Source organism: Mus caroli, unplaced genomic scaffold (assembly GCF_978045245.1).
Source record: "Mus caroli unplaced genomic scaffold, Mus_caroli_1 scaffold_11, whole genome shotgun sequence".
NCBI classification, from domain to species: domain Eukaryota; kingdom Metazoa; phylum Chordata; class Mammalia; order Rodentia; family Muridae; genus Mus; species Mus caroli.
Window position 1 is genome coordinate 5,728,136 of NW_028227266.1, and position 15,908 is coordinate 5,744,043.

A 15,908-nucleotide genomic window follows, 5' to 3' on the forward strand; every position below is an offset into this window, starting at 1 on the left:
GCACACATACACGTAGAAGCTGAAGAACACTCTACTCAATAACTTGGTCCAGGAAGAAATAAAGAAAGAAATTAAAGACTTTTAAGAGTTTAATGAAAACCAAAGCACAACATACTCAAACTTATGGGACACAATCAAAGCAGTGCTAAGATAAGAACTCATAACTCTGAGTGCCTCCAAAAAGAAACTGCAGAGAGCATACACTAGGAGCTTAACAGCACACCTGAAAACTCTAGAACAAAACTAAGCAAATACACCCAAGAGGAGTAGGCAGGAAATAAGTAAACACAGGGCTGAAATCAACCATGTAGAAACAAAAAGAACTATACAAAGAATCAACAACACAAGGAGGAGCTGGTTGTTTGAGAAAATCAACAAGATAAATAAACCCTTAGCCAGACTAATCAGAAGGCATAGAGACAATATCCAAATTAACAAAATCAGAAATTAAAAGGGAGATATAATAACAGAAACTGGGGAAATTAAAAAAAAAATCATCAGATCCTACTACAAAAGCCTATACTCAACACCTGGAAAATCTGGATGAAATGGACAATTTTGTAGACAGACACCAAATAACAAATTTAAATAAGGATCAGATAAATCATCTAAACAGTCCCTTAATCCCTAAAGAAATAAAAGCAGTCACCAAAATTATCACAAACAAAAAAGCCTAGGACCAGATGAGTTTAGTGCAGAGTTCTATTAAACCTTCCAGAAAGACCTAATACCAATACTCTTCAAACTATTCCACAAAATAGAAACAGAAGGAACACTACTTGATTCTTTCTGTGAAGCCACAGTTACTCTGATACTAAAACCTCACAAAGACACAACAAAGAAAGAGAACTTTAGACCAATTTCACTTATGAATATCAGTGCAAAAACACTCAATAAAATTCTCACAAATCGAATCCAAGAGCACATGAAAATGATCATTCATCATGATCAAGTAGGCTTCATCACAGGGATGGAGGGATAATTCAATATACAGAAATCTATCAATGTAATTCACTACATAAACAAACTCAAAGAAAAGAAATACATGGTCAATTCATTAGGTGCTGAAAAATCATTTGAAAAAATCCAACACCCCTTCATGATAAAAGTCTTAGAAAGGTCAGAAATTTAAGGCCCATACATAAACATAGTAAAAGCAATATATAGCAAACCAGTATACAACATCAAACTAAATAGAGAGAAACTTGAATCAATCCCACTAAAATCAGGGACTAGAAAAGGCTGCCTGTTCTCTCCCTATCCATTCAATATAGTACTTGATGTTCTAGCTAGAGTAATTAGACAACAAAAGGAAGTCAAAGGGATACAAATTGGAAAGGAAGAAATCAAAATAACACTATTTGCAGATGACAGTATACTTAAATGACCCTAAAAACTCTACCAGAGAATTCGTACAGCTGATTAACAACTTCAGCAAAGTAGCTGGATATAAAATTAACTTAAACAGATCAGTAGCCTTCCTATACTCAAATGATAAGCAGTCCGAGAAAGAGGTTAGGGAAATGACACCCTTCACAATAGTCACAAACACTATAAAGTATCTTGGTGTGACTCTAACTAAACAAGTGAAAGATCTCCATGACAAGAAGGAAATCAAAGAGATCTCAGAAGATGGAAAAATCCCCCATGCTTGTGGATTGGCAGGATTAATATAGTACAAATAGCCATCTTGCTGAAAGCAATCTACATATTCAATGCAATCCCCATCAAAATTCCAAATCAATTCCACATAGAGTTAGAAAGAACAATTCTCAAATTCATTTGGAATAACAAAAAACCCAGGAGAGTGAAAACTATTCTGAACAATGAAAGAACTTCTGGGGGAATCACCATCCCTGCCTTCAAGCTGTACTACAGAGCAATAGTGATAAAAACTGCATGGTACTGGTACAGTGACAGACAGGCAGATCAATGGAATACAACTGAATACCCAGAAATGAACCCACATACCTATGTTTTCTTGATCTTTGACAAGGGAGCTAAAACCATCCAGGGGAAAATAGAAAGCATTTTCAACAAATGGTACTAGTTCAACTGGCTGTCCACATGTAGAAGAATGCTAATTGATCCGTTCTTATCTCCCTGTACAAAGCTCAAGTCAAAGTGGATCAAGGAACTCCACATAAAATCAGATCCACTATATCTAATAAAAGAGAAAGTGGGGAAAAGTCTCAAACACAAGGGCACAGGGGAACAGTTCCTGAACAGAACACCAATGGCTTATGCTCTAAGATCAAGAATTGACAAATGGCACCTCATAAAATTGCAAAGCTTCTGTACAGCAAAGGACACTGTCAATACGACATAATGGCAACCAACAGATTGGGAAAAGGTCTTTACCAACCCTACTTCCAATAGAGGGTTAGTATCCAATATATAAAAAGAACTCAAGAAGTTAGATTCCAGAGAACCAAATAACCCTATTAAAATTGGAGAACAGAGCTAACCAGAGAATTTTCAACTGAGGAAACTGGAAGGGCTGAAAGACACCTAAAGAAATGTTCAATATCCTCAGTCATCAGGGAAATGCAAATCAAAACAACCCTGAGATTCTTCCTCACACCAGTCAGAATGGCTAAGATGAAAATCTCAGGTGACAGCAAATGCTGCCAAAGATGTGGATTAAGAGAAACACTCCTCCATTGCTGGTGGGATTGCAAGCTGGTACAAACACTCTGGAAATCAGTCTGGCGGTTCCTTAAAGAACTGGACCTGAGGACCCAGCTATCCAACTCCTCGGCATATACCCAGAAAATGCCCCTACATGTAATAAGGACACATGCTCCACTATATTCATAGCAGGCATATTTATAATAGCCAGAAGCTAGAAACAACCCAGGTGTCCTTCAACAGAATAGCAGATACAGAAAATGTGGTACATTTACAGAATGGAATACTCCTCAGTTATTAAAAACAATGACATCATTAAATTTGCAGGCAAGTGGATGGAACTTGAGAATATCATTCTGGGTGAGGTGACTCAGTCACAAATAAACAAACATAACACATACTCACTAATAAGTGGATATTAGCCCAATAGTTAGGAATACTCAAGATGCAATTCACAGACCATATGTAGTATAAGAAGAAGGAAGACCAAAATGTGCATTCTTTAGTGCTTTTTAGAAGGGTGAACAAAATATTCACAGGAGGAAATATGGAGACAGTGTGTGGAGCAGAGACTGAAGGAAAGGCCATCCAGAGAGTGCTCCACGTAGGGATCCATCCTAAATATAGTCACCAAACCCAGATGTTATTGTGGACACCAGGAAGTGCTTGCTGATGGGAGCCTGGTATGGCTGTTTCCTGAGAGACTCTGCCAAAGCCTGACAAATACAGAGGCAGATGCTTGCAGCCAACCATTGATTGGAACGAGGACAGGAATCCCAGATGGAGGAGTTGGAGAAGAGACTGAAGGACCTGAGAGGGTTTGCAGCCCCATAGAGGGAGCAACAATGTTAACAATCCAGAGCCCCCCCCCCCCGCCCCCCCGGAGCTCCTGGGGACTGGACCAACAACCAAAGAATACACATGGAGCTACCAATGATGCTGGTCACATATATGGCAGAAGATAGCCTTGTTGGACATTAGTGTGAGGAGAGGCCCTTGTTCCTGAGGGTGTTTGATGCCCTAGTGTAGGGTAATGCCAGGGCAGGAGGACGGGAGTGGGTGTATGGGAAAGCACCCTCATAGAGGCAGGGGGAGGTAGGATGGGATAAGGGGTTTCTGAAGGGGAGATCTGGAAAGGGGAAAATATTTGAAATGTAAATAAAGAAACTATCCAATAGAAGAAAAAGCATTCATTCATTCAAAAAAAAGAAAAAAGATGTGAATAGTGGCAATGGGTAGACACAACTGTCATCCCAGCACTACAGAGCAGAGTAGGATGGAGAATGCAGAGGTTAAGGCCAGCTTGGGCTACACAGTGAGACTGTGTTAAACCCAAAACTAACAGCGACAATAAAAGACAACAGAAACAAAAGGGTCCTTCGAGGTGAGAGGATGGAAAGCAGAAGATGTAGTCAAATCCAGATGAGAAAGGAAGATGATGTGTACCCTTCCAATTAAAACTCATGTCACTAGGAGTTGGGGAGATGACTCAGTAGGTAAAAGTGCTTGCCACATAAGCATGGTAACTAGCGTTCAGATACCCAGCAGGCCACAAAAATACAAAAAATAAAACAACAACAAAAAATACCCTCCTAGGTGGACATGGAAGCTCAGCCATAATTCCAAACCCAGAAAGCAGAGACAGAGGACCCCCCCCCCCCCGCCCCCCAGCTAAGTGGGCTAGTGAGGCTAGCCCTTGGTGAGCTCTTGTTTTTGCTGAGAGACTTCCACTCAGTGTATAATGTGAAAGAACAATGGTAGATGACTTCAGACACCAGTCTTAGACCACCCCATTGGCCCACAAGTACACACACATAAGCATGGGTACACACACACACACACACACACACACAAAGAAAACAAACAAAAATACATATAAACACAAAGATACAGAGTCATGTAAAAGCATTCAGAGACTTGCCCATACACAACATATAATGAAACTGGTAAAAAGAGAATAAAATGTTTGTTAGTTGACATGGTTTTAATCTCTTTTACAAACTTAGTATAAAAATCTCACCTTATAGGACTGCTAAAGGATGAATTAAAAAAAAAACACTTTAAAAGCTACAAAAATGATGTTTTAAGTAAAGTAAGTGATGTGGGGTGTTGGCTTTGTGCTCACACCTGTTGCTGACTGCAGTTTAATGTAAACCCCTGTGTGTATATGGATGCGTCAGGCCTTCCTTATTCTTTGGGTATGTCTGAAACAACTACAGCTTGAGGAAGTGTCAACCAGCAGTGTCCTTGTTTAAAAAAGAATGTCATATTACTTAAAACACACACACACAAACAAACAAAACAGAGCAAACTGAAGCCAGAGCAATGCTTTGTTTCTTTGAATAGACATAGCTCAAGCATTTAGTGGGGGAAGCCTTGTGATCCTAGGAGGCAGCTGAGAAGATTAAGAAATGTTCCATTATGCTTCAATAAATCGCATGGATTAAATGCAATACAACACTGAACTGAAAAGACTGTGCACACTGTAGCTACTGTTTACATATGTTCACTGCTTTGTCCCTCATCCAGGAAGACCATATTTCTTAGAATCTTGAAGACTAGTTATCATTATAGAATCAATGCTATCCAATGCGATGGAATGAAAATGATTCTATTGTCACTTCCCAGGAGACCAAGGTTATTGCAATTGGCATAGGATCAGCGTGATGCAGAAGGAGGTTACACTCTGAACTCCCAAATCACTGAGGCCCTTTGTGGACATCCACTATGAGCCAGATAAGAACATTTGCTGCTGCAAGCCTCTGAGATCTGCCAATCAGTAATCAGCTGTCACCACAGCCTGGCCTGGCCTTCTCTCATTTAATATGTGTAATTTAAGCAATTTTTGCTGTGACAACACAGACTCAAGAAAATAAATTCAAGCCAACAAAATTCATAGTCTTAATGAGAATAATATGCCCCCTTTGCATCATCTCATGTCAGTTCACATTCCCAAAGGTCTGTTGAACAATGCCTCCACTACAGTGCTCAACATTCACTGATATGGTGGAGAAAAGGGGGCATATGGTTAACATAGTTTGTCTCCAGTTGACCTGTAAAATATAGCCTTGGGAAATATCAAATTTTAGGACATTTGTGTGATGCAAAATGATCAATATTCTAAAGTCATGAGAGGGTTATTATATAGCTTTCATTAGTGCTAAGAAAAATTCAACTAAAGATGTTGGTTTTAATGGCTGAAAAATAGAAACCACTTACTATTAATTACAGAAAAGACAGCCATGGAAAGTTTCATTAATATGTTAAATGACACCATTAAAAGGGGTGTGCATGAGCTGGGAGATGGCATGAGTAAAGCTCTTACCATGCAAGCTTGAAGTTAAACCTGAGGAACCTACGTGAGGTTAGACTTGGGAGATGAAACTGCCCTCCTAGCACTCAGACAATCGATGGGAGTCACAGAAAAGAGATCCCCTGGAAGCCCAGGGCTGGGTAGCCTGGTGTGCTCAGCTGCAAACAGGAGGCCTTGTCGTTATTAAAGTAGACAGTAAGGACCAACAGAGAGGTTGTTCTCTGAGCTGCACACAATGCTATGGCAAGGGGGTCCCCACACTTACACACACACAGATAGTGAGTGTTTCTCTTAGCTCTACTATGGCAGAAGACAACGTATTCTTGGCATGGGGTAGAAAGAAAGGGAACTCATCTTACGTGGTAGAAACATGAAGTTCTGGATGGGGGCTATGTCTACTTCAGAACAGTCAGCCAAGAAGAGCAATCGAATGCTATTCCTTTGGTCCCCTTTCTCCACCATGCCTGAGACTGAGCAAGCTTCTTCCATGGCTTCCTCGAGGGGTAAAGTGGATCAGCTAACAAGCTATAAACTCTCTGGAGACTGTTCTGTGCCCCACCCCTACTTCTCCGTGTTTTGACGAAGACCAGAAGAATACTGAGAGCCCACCTGCCACCAAATTCCCAGACACTGAAATCCTACAGTACTAATGGCATCTGGTCTGAAGACAAACTACTTAATAAAGTTGAGTTACTCAGTCAAAAGTTAAGTATAAGCATTTTTCCCCGTTGAAAACTGTTCAGGGCCAAAGCTTTTATTAAAATCCAACTAAAGTTTCCATGAGGCTGTTTAGCATCACAAAAGCTATGAATCTCGACAGAGTTCCAACAGCAGTGAGGACAAGAACTGCTTTTTGCAGCTAAAGAGGTTTTGTTCTTTCAACTGCCTCCTGACTCAAAACCCAGCTCTCCCTTCCTCCGTGTGACCCTGGTGGTCTCACTGCACCTCCCTGGGGCTGCCAGGAAAAAGCAATGCTTGTCTTTAATCTCTCACTCACATTTCTAATCTGGCAATCTGACTAAAACGTACAGATATCCAACATCATGCCATATGTGTTTTTAGAGGGAAAAAGGAGACAAGAACACATTTATCTTGAGATACCCTCAGGACCTTTCTCTTCTTTCTAAAGGACCCATGTAACATGTGTAAGCTAGAACTCTCTTTGGTGGGAGTAAAACTGCATTTGACCTTTGAACATACAGAGCTTTGTCCCTGTGGGAGGGTAAAATGATGGCCCAAGCTACCTAGGACACCTGGAAAATCCCAGTGACAAACTATTCAAGCAAGGCTCAGGAGGAAGACTGTGCACTGACAGCAGCTGTTTAGAATATGAAGAGAAAGGTTAATGTCTGTTTCACACTAGGAAGACCACATGCCAAGGCACACATGAAGAAAGTCATCTAGACAATGGTTAAATGTTAAAGCCCTTCAGGAACTTTAAGAGTGTATATCCCACACAAACATCCACTGAGATACATCCCTGTTATCCACCCAGGAGTAAAGCAGAAAAATATAGAAAGGACCACACAGGAGGATGTGGAATTAAATACTTTGGCTTACAGAATTGCTACTTCATCTAGATCCAGGGGTGAAGAACCTGCTAAAGTCCCCCACAAAATTTGCCACCTGAGGAGCAACAGGCTTAAGGTGGCAGCAGAGAAAAACTCTGACACACTGATTGCCTTTTTCTTTGTTAAGGGCCAAGACAGAGGTGTTCAGCTATGACTACTAGTCAAGAAAGATGATTTTGTTTTCCTGAAAAAGGAGTTCAGATGGCAAAATTATGGCATTTTCCTAGTGAGGTTCTATCTCAATGGTCCCATTTGAGGAGAAGTCCCATTCTCATTTCAACTAGGCAGCATCTGTTTAAAAATAAGGATAGATACTTTCAAAAAATAAAATAATTAATGATGTTTTATAGTCTCCAGAAGAACATATTATGTTCTTCATAACCAAATAGACATACGTTCAATATCCTGGCCAGTTTTTTCTGGGGTTCTTGTTTCATTTCTCACATGGAGGTTTGCCCTGAGAATGACCAAACTTTCCTTTTCTAATGAGTTACGCAGCTTTACTTATAGCACAGAGAGCAAGTATTGAATCAAGTGTGACAGCAAAGCAAGGGACTTCTTCCTGCTCAGACTGTACAGGTCTTTTGGCTACACCAGAACACCACAGCCTCATTCTCTGCTCTATGGCATGTCTCTGAACACAGCCTTGTTGAGAACACTCCGTCGTCCTTACTGTTTGTTTTCATGATACTGTGTGGAATTAGAAGTTAAGGGTTTTCCCTCAGGTTGTGTTTGAAGGGATGGACCAAGCTGAGGGGGATGACACCAGCAAGGATCATATTCAGAACTCACATGCTCTTTCTATGGCTTTCTTGTTTTTCTGTCAGGAAATGTGACTGCATTGATTTATGGTTTACTCTTCAGGGTCAGTCAGAATGTAGAAAAGCTTGTTTCTCATTAAAAATTTCTGTTTCTTTAAAACTCTTAGTCCAAAATCTATGAAGTGTTCATGCAAAAGCTCTAAAGGGAGAGGAAAAATGACTTACTTTCTTCTTTCTTGCTAATTATGGCGGGTAGCGTGTAAATCTAGAGAAGAAAGGACATCAATTAGTTACTGCCATTTATGGCCACCCAGAATATTGGCAAGGTGATGCTTACATAAAAACAAAAATCCAGGGACCAGGCTTGCAGGCCACCAGCTGACCAGGCACTAGGCTGGCAGTCCACCAACTGACCAGGGCCTAGGCTGGCAGTCCACCGACTGATTCCAGGGTGTTCCCATTTGCTCAGCTTATCTACTGACCCCTGCTATGGGTATATCCTTGATGGTCCAACCTGAGCTAAGTTCTGCCCTTCTCCATCTGACTTGGGCATTTCACTCTCTTTTCCAACTCATGCTTATAGCACCTTCTTCTGGAAGTGTCTCTCACCATAAAATTCATCTGACTTTGCTCCTTCCTCAAACTTATTTCATGTGGGCACAGTCTTGTTGACATTGCTGACATCACAAACCATTCCTGAATCTGCTCTAGGTCAGGACTTCTTAGGTATTTGTTAAAAGTTTTTCAGAAATTTAAAATCTAGCACTGATTGAAATTTTTGATTTTTGATTGACTGACACTAACAACAACACAGTAAAAAAAAAGAAAATAACATAGAGCCAAATCCTTTTACTATCTAGTTTTGTAGTCTTGAAATCACACCTTTGTGTACTTAGTGCTTAAAATTTAGACTGTAAACTTTAGAGTCTAAAATGGACTCTCAGTGCCTGGCACACCTGACTGTAACCTAGGAACAGGGTTTGAGGGAGGCTCTCAGGGTCCGTAGAACATGCTAGCTAGTGCTGTTACTCACGCATTACTTGGACTGCTCTGGGTCTTTGCCACCAGTAGAATCTTCTCTAGTGATGGAGTGGTATCTGTTTTTTTCAATGTGCTCTCCTTCTATGACCCGAGAACAGTGTTCAGTAAGGAAGCAAAGAGCAACGAGTAGCTCCTCTCTTCCCTGCATAAAGCTCCCTGGTGTTTGTGAGTAAACTACTACACAGAGACATCAAAACGACTATTACAGACAAGATGTGCATCACATGGGGATGGCTCCCACCACAGCTCTGGTCAATTGCTGGTCTTTAAAGAGAAGCCTAGACCACAGGATGACCCCACACATATTCCTAATAAAATGAGGCAAGACATGAAACCAAATTCATGACTGTAAATGCTTTAAAGTAATTTTAGAATTGTACATTGGTCTAGGTAATCTCCCTGAAAGACTAATTACAAGGAGTTACATGATAATGACTGAGGAGACACCAGGAAAGCAGGACAGGCCGTTCTCTTCTTTGTTACTTTAATGCTTCCAGTTATATTGTATACACATAAAAAGGAAATGCAGAGGTGCTTTGTAAGTTTTAGAGTGAAACAAAAATTAGATATGGCGTCACACTCTTACCGGTTCTTTCCCGTCCATGGCCTCCAGCCAGAGCTTCCGGTTAGCTTCAGAGAATGCCTGTAGCGTAATGATGCCATGCCTATCAATAGACAGACACTATACATGTGACATTCATTCTACTGTGCCTTGGCTAATTTTCTACAGCATTTGTTAATTTTCATATCCTTGATTAATTAATTATAAACTCATAATTTGGAAAGAAAAGATTAGAAGAATGAAGAAAATAGAAAAAGAAAACTGGAAGGTTTGTTTTACAGTCCTTTTCTGGAAAAGTCATGCATGTCACTCACACATGACAGACACTCACACATGACACACATGACACTCACACCCATACATGCACTCACACGCATGCATACACACATACACTCTCAAACACTTACCTGCTCACATACATACGTGGAAACCCAGATACTCATACACATCTACACATGTGGACACCCATAGACAGACACACATATACACATGTACAAGCACACACATGCGCACACACTTTTTAAATTTAAATGATGACAGGTAAGTCATGAATGTATTGAGTACAGGGTTGTCTGGAGGAATTAATTCAAAGTTTCCCCCGAAAAGGTCAAAAAGATGGCAAATGCATATCCACTGCTACTCAGTCACCTGCTATTCAACAGTGAGAGTGATTAAGCTCATGAGCCTGATATGGGACCAGCCAGTCACTAAAAATGGCTTAGCTCACAACCAGCCAATGGTCCGTAGCATTTCTCTGAACCGTGATCACAGTATTAAATGAAGTCCCCAAAATAATTCTCACGCCAGGCATGCTGTGAATGTCTGCACTGGGAGGCTGAGACCAGAGAATCACAAGCCCAAGGCCAGCATGGCTTACACAATGAGTCTGAGTCCAGACTTGGACTACAAAATAAGATCCTGTCTCAACAATGTCCCCAAATTTCTTCCATGCAGTCACTGTGAAAAATTACTTAAGGATGTATTTCCAGATAAAAGAAGGCACCAAATAGAGGGGAGTTGAGGGTGATATAAAACTTATACATTAACTCATGTACAAGAATTGATATAAACCCATAATTCCCCTGCAAAACACTGGGAACTTTCACTACTTACATGAAATGATTAAAAAGCTGGAATAGCCAGGCGTGGTGGCACACGCCTTTAATCCCAGCACTCGGGAGGCAGAGGCAAGTGGATTTCTGAGTTCGAGGCCAGCCTGGTCTACAAAGTGAGTTCCAGGACAGCCAGGGCTACACAGAGAAATTCTGTCTCAAAAAACAAAAAACAAAAACAAAAAAAAAAAACAAAACAAAAACGTTGGAATAGCATAATCTGTCAACAAACAATTTGCATTTCTTCTGTAAATATGAAAATGGCTCACTAGAATGACAAGAAAAGAAAAAATGTATAGAAGGGCCCAGATAATTGGATATGATTGAATTGATTTTTGTTTCTCTGGGACAAGTTCTAAGCACCACAAGCTTTATATACTTCAAGCTTGTGTTCCTCTCCCTTCAGCCCTTAGAGTGCTGTGATTACAGATGCTTGTTGCTGTGCCCAGCCTTGCTCCAGAGTTTAGGTCAATATTAAAATGTGATACAACTGTCAATACCTGCTGGATGGTTTTAGTTTGTTCTGGGTGCTGTGTTCATAAGAACACTTTATTATCTCATTTAACCCTCAGCAAACTCTAGAGGTGTGGATTTAATTTTTTATTTTAGAGATGGAAATGACAAAAGTACAGAGTTTAAGTAATTATAACTAGAATATGCAGAAATATAACAGTGCTGTGCACCTAGTAGCCCTCTAGACACTTGGCCAGCTCTGGAGTATGTTGTATTCCCTCTAGAATCTTCTGAGTCCATGATAGTAAAACCATCAGTGATGTTAAAAATGCCTATGATGAGCTTTTGCCTGCTTTAGGTACCCCTGTCTTCTTACTGGGTTGCTTTATCCAGCCTTAAGATAAAGGGAGGTGCCTTGTCTCACTGCAATTTGATATGCTGTGTTTAGTTGATATCCCTGGGAGGTCTGCCCTTTTCTGAAGGGAACCAGAGGAGGAGTGGATGGTGGGGGGAGTGGGAGGACTGGGAGGAGAGGAGGGAAGGGAAACTGTGATCAGAATATAAGATGTGAGAGAATAAATTTTAAAAGTAAAAACATTTGTCTTGAAACCAGCAACCAACACTATGGGCTTCTTCTCCTTTGCTGGGGTATAGGCTGCTCTGCTCTTTCCTTTACTATGCTAATCATATATATATATATATATATATATATATATATATACACACACACACACACACACACACACACACATATAGTTTCTCTGGGACAAGCAGCATTATGCCTTGTGGCTCTTTTCTATTTTAAATATAATACAATGAAAATTTCTTGGATAAATATGTGAAAGACTGAAGTAAACATGTTCACAGTCTCATTACAAACACTATATGTCAGTGGTTTTCAGCCTTCCTAATGCTTTGACCCTTTAATACAGTTCTTCATGTTGCAGTGACCCAAACTACAAACTTATTCCCATTTCTAGTTCATAATAATAATTTTGATACGTTTGTGAATTGTAATGTAAATATTTGTGTTTGCCAATGGTCTCCTACTGCCCCTGTGGAAAGGTGAATCACCAGTAAAGAGGCTGTGACCCCCAGGTTGAGAACCTCTGCTCTACCCCATTTCAGTAAAGAGGCTGTGACCCCCAGGTTGAGAACCTCTGCTCTACCCCATTTCATGTTGTGCTTCTTCAGACTTAGAAACGGAAATTAAGTAAAAGCTACAAAGTGGAAAGTAATGCTCAAACCTTTCGACCACTTCTATGTCAAAGCAGAAGCGCTTGTCAATGGAATCTGTCTTCCGTCGGATACACGACTTTAATTTAAACATTTCAGGCGAACCAGTAACAAGGCCGTTCTGAAAAACAAGGTATCTGGTTACTAACATAAGGTAGTAGTGGATTGAGTACAGTGATCAAAAGTTGTCAACTGGATCTGCTAACTTAAAGATAAGTCATGCATAAAAATTTAACTTCCTCTGCTTTCTAATTTTCTCCTCTCATTGACAATATACTGTGTTTTGTTTTAAAAAAAAAATCTGCCACAGGATTTCCCTGTACCTTAAGGCAATCTACCCTGAAGAGGAATAGGCATTGTACAGAGTACACACTCTTGGACTCGGAAAGATGACACAGTCACTGTAACATCACAGTTGCATGTGTGGTATGTGTGCTAGGATACTGAACAATTTCTCCATCAAAATCCCCTATTATAATAAGTAAACATGATACAGATAGCTTAGAGATTAGTGCCATAGGTATGTTTTTGTACTGGAGTCTTGGAGTGATAAACAGTGGCTTGCACCAAATCCCAAAGGAGCCTGAACAGGAAAGAACAGGAGCCAGAACAGGAAAGCTCACATTCACCGTTCTGCTCCTGCAGGCAGCCATAACATGCATGGTTTCACTGCTAGCCCACTTCTTGGAGAATAAAATGCATCCTCTCTGGATGGGACAGAAGAGGGGCCTGAGGACTCTCAGAAATCCTCTTCTCCATGTGAGATACCCATCTAGAATGCAGAAAAGTTTAGCTCAATATTCGTTAGCCATTTGGTGGTTGTGAGCCTCACAGATTTATTATCAGCAGTCTGGCTTAGTTTGTTTGCATTATTGTGACATAAGTTGACTTTCTGTCAATCGCTATTCAAAGTGAGTCACAGATAAATGTGAATTGTGACTTAAGGACTCTGCAGGTGAAACACAGGCTTTTTTTTCTCTGGTATGTTCCCCTTCTTTTATGTGTGTCTTTCACTTTGAATTATTAGGCTCTGGTGGATGCCTGAGCACAATAAGTTTCAGTTAATACATCATAACATTTCTAGCTTTAACCATCTACTCTACCATGCCCCACATGACAAACTGCCTGGGTGACTCATTTACTTTCTGGAAACAACTTCCTCATCTGTTAAAATAAGGTTGGAACAAATTATCTTTTGGACAAAATCCACCTCCAGAATTCTTAGCCCATGACCAAATTAGCTAATTCACAAGATTGGGTTAGGGTTAGGGATAAGGGTAGGGGTAGGGTTTGGTTAACTAAAAAAAAAAAAAAAAAAAAAAAAAAAAAAAATGGAAAAAAGGAAAAAGAAGGCAATATAGAAGGAAAGATAGACAGACAGGAAGGAAGGAAAGAAGAAAAGAAGGAAGGAAGTAGGAAAAAGAAAGACAGACATAAGGAAGGAAAGGCACAGACAGAAGATGAAAGAGAAGAAAGAGTGAGTTACACTTGATGTGCAGCACAGACTGTACCATTTCATCAAATAAGGTTCATCATGTTCTATAATCCTGGCTAGCCATGAAACATTTAGTGACAAATTTAGAACCTTGATTGTTGATTTGAAAAATTGTTAGTCAGCATTTTGTTATATGAATTTATTGAATGTCAGAGGCTAGGGCATACAAGGGCTTCTATAGCATTGCTGGCTAGGACAGGATACAGAATCTTGGGGACAAGCTGGGCCCAGGCACTGGCAGTCCCTTCCTTGTCTGGTAATGAACCCGTAGTGTAGACCTCTCTTCTGAAGCTAGAAATGTAGGAGGGTACCTCAGATATTTACTGAAAGATTCCTACTTGCAACACAACTGTTTATAACTACACGGTAGCCCAGCTAAATAAAAACACTACCCATTAGTTTTAATGTAGTTAAGGTCACTAAAAGTCTTTTAGTGACCTTTTCAGTTATTGACAATGCATGCAGTTACTAGGGAAAGGAAGCGTAAGTGACTATTGATCGCCCATTCCTTAAATAACATGTTTTAACTTCAAAAGGAGAGAGCTCACTCACCATCTTCCCACTGGCTTTCACATCGGAGACGCTCATTGTGAACATTTTGCTTCCTTTGTCGTAAGTACAGTAGTGTTTAGTCCATGTGAAACCCAGTGGTCCTAGTGCAGAAGACAAAAGCCACTTCAGATTTGGAGGAATGCTCTGTACCTGAGTGTGTGTGGGCATGGGCAAATGGAGAGTGTCCACACATCACTGTACCTGAGTGTGTGGGCATGGGCACATGGAGAGTGTCCACACATCGCTGTACCTGAGTGTGTGCATAGGCACATGGAGAGTGTCCACACATCGCTGTACCTGAGTGTGTGTGTGCATGGGCACATGGAGAGTGTCTACACATCACTGTACCTGAGTGTGTGCATGGGCACATGGAGAGTGTCCACACATGACTGTACCTGAGTGTGTGCATTGGCACATGGAGAGTGTCCACACATCACTGTACCTGAGTGTGTGCATTGGCACATGGAGAGTGTCCAGACATCGCTGTACCTGAGTGTGGGTATGGGCACATGGAGAGTGTCCACACATCGCTGTACCTGAGTGTGGGCATGGGCACATGGAGAGTGTCCACACATCACTGTATCTGAGTGTGTGCATGGGTGGGCACATGGAGAGTGTCCACACATGACTGTACCTGAGTGTGTGCATGGGCACATGGAGAGTGTCCACACATCGCTGTACCTGAGTGTGTGCATGGGCACATGGAGAGTGTCCACACATCGCTCTACCTGAGTGTCCACACATCGCTGTACCTGAGTGTGGGCATGGGCACATGGAGAGTGTCCACACATCACTGTACCTGAGTGTGTGCATGGGCACATGGAGAGTGTCCACACATCGCTGTACCTGAGTGTGGGCATGGGCACATGGAGAGTGTCCACACATCGCTGTACCTGAGTGTGAGCATGGGCACATGGAGAGTGTCCACACATCACTGTAGATGGAACATCTCTGTCAGGAAAGGTGACTGAGGAACATATTACAGATTCAAACAGCTTCATTCAAGCTCCCTCAGAGACTCTGGAAACCCACAAGTGAGCCCATCTGTAAACTTCAGCTATCTTAATCTTGTCTATTGACATGGAATTTGGTAATAGGTCCAAACTATGAACAGAAAGTACTTGAAAAGCCAATCACACAGACATTGAACTATACTTTTAAAGATGGGGGTCTTCTTTGAT

The 15,908-nt window shown here is 40.9% G+C and overlaps 1 protein-coding gene across 1 annotated transcript in view; it reads right to left on the reverse strand.

The window, feature by feature from the left end:
• Arhgap42 (Rho GTPase activating protein 42) overlaps positions 1 to 15,908 on the reverse strand; it is a 255,666-nt gene that overhangs the window by 26,588 nt on the left and 213,170 nt on the right. The window contains exons 9-12 of the mRNA XM_021171512.3: positions 14,728 to 14,828; positions 12,692 to 12,801; positions 9,904 to 9,982; positions 8,502 to 8,541 (exon numbers count right to left, since the gene is read on the reverse strand). Coding sequence (XP_021027171.1) covers positions 8,502 to 8,541; positions 9,904 to 9,982; positions 12,692 to 12,801; positions 14,728 to 14,828 — 330 coding nt within the window. The remainder of the gene's footprint in view (positions 1 to 8,501; positions 8,542 to 9,903; positions 9,983 to 12,691; positions 12,802 to 14,727; positions 14,829 to 15,908) is intronic.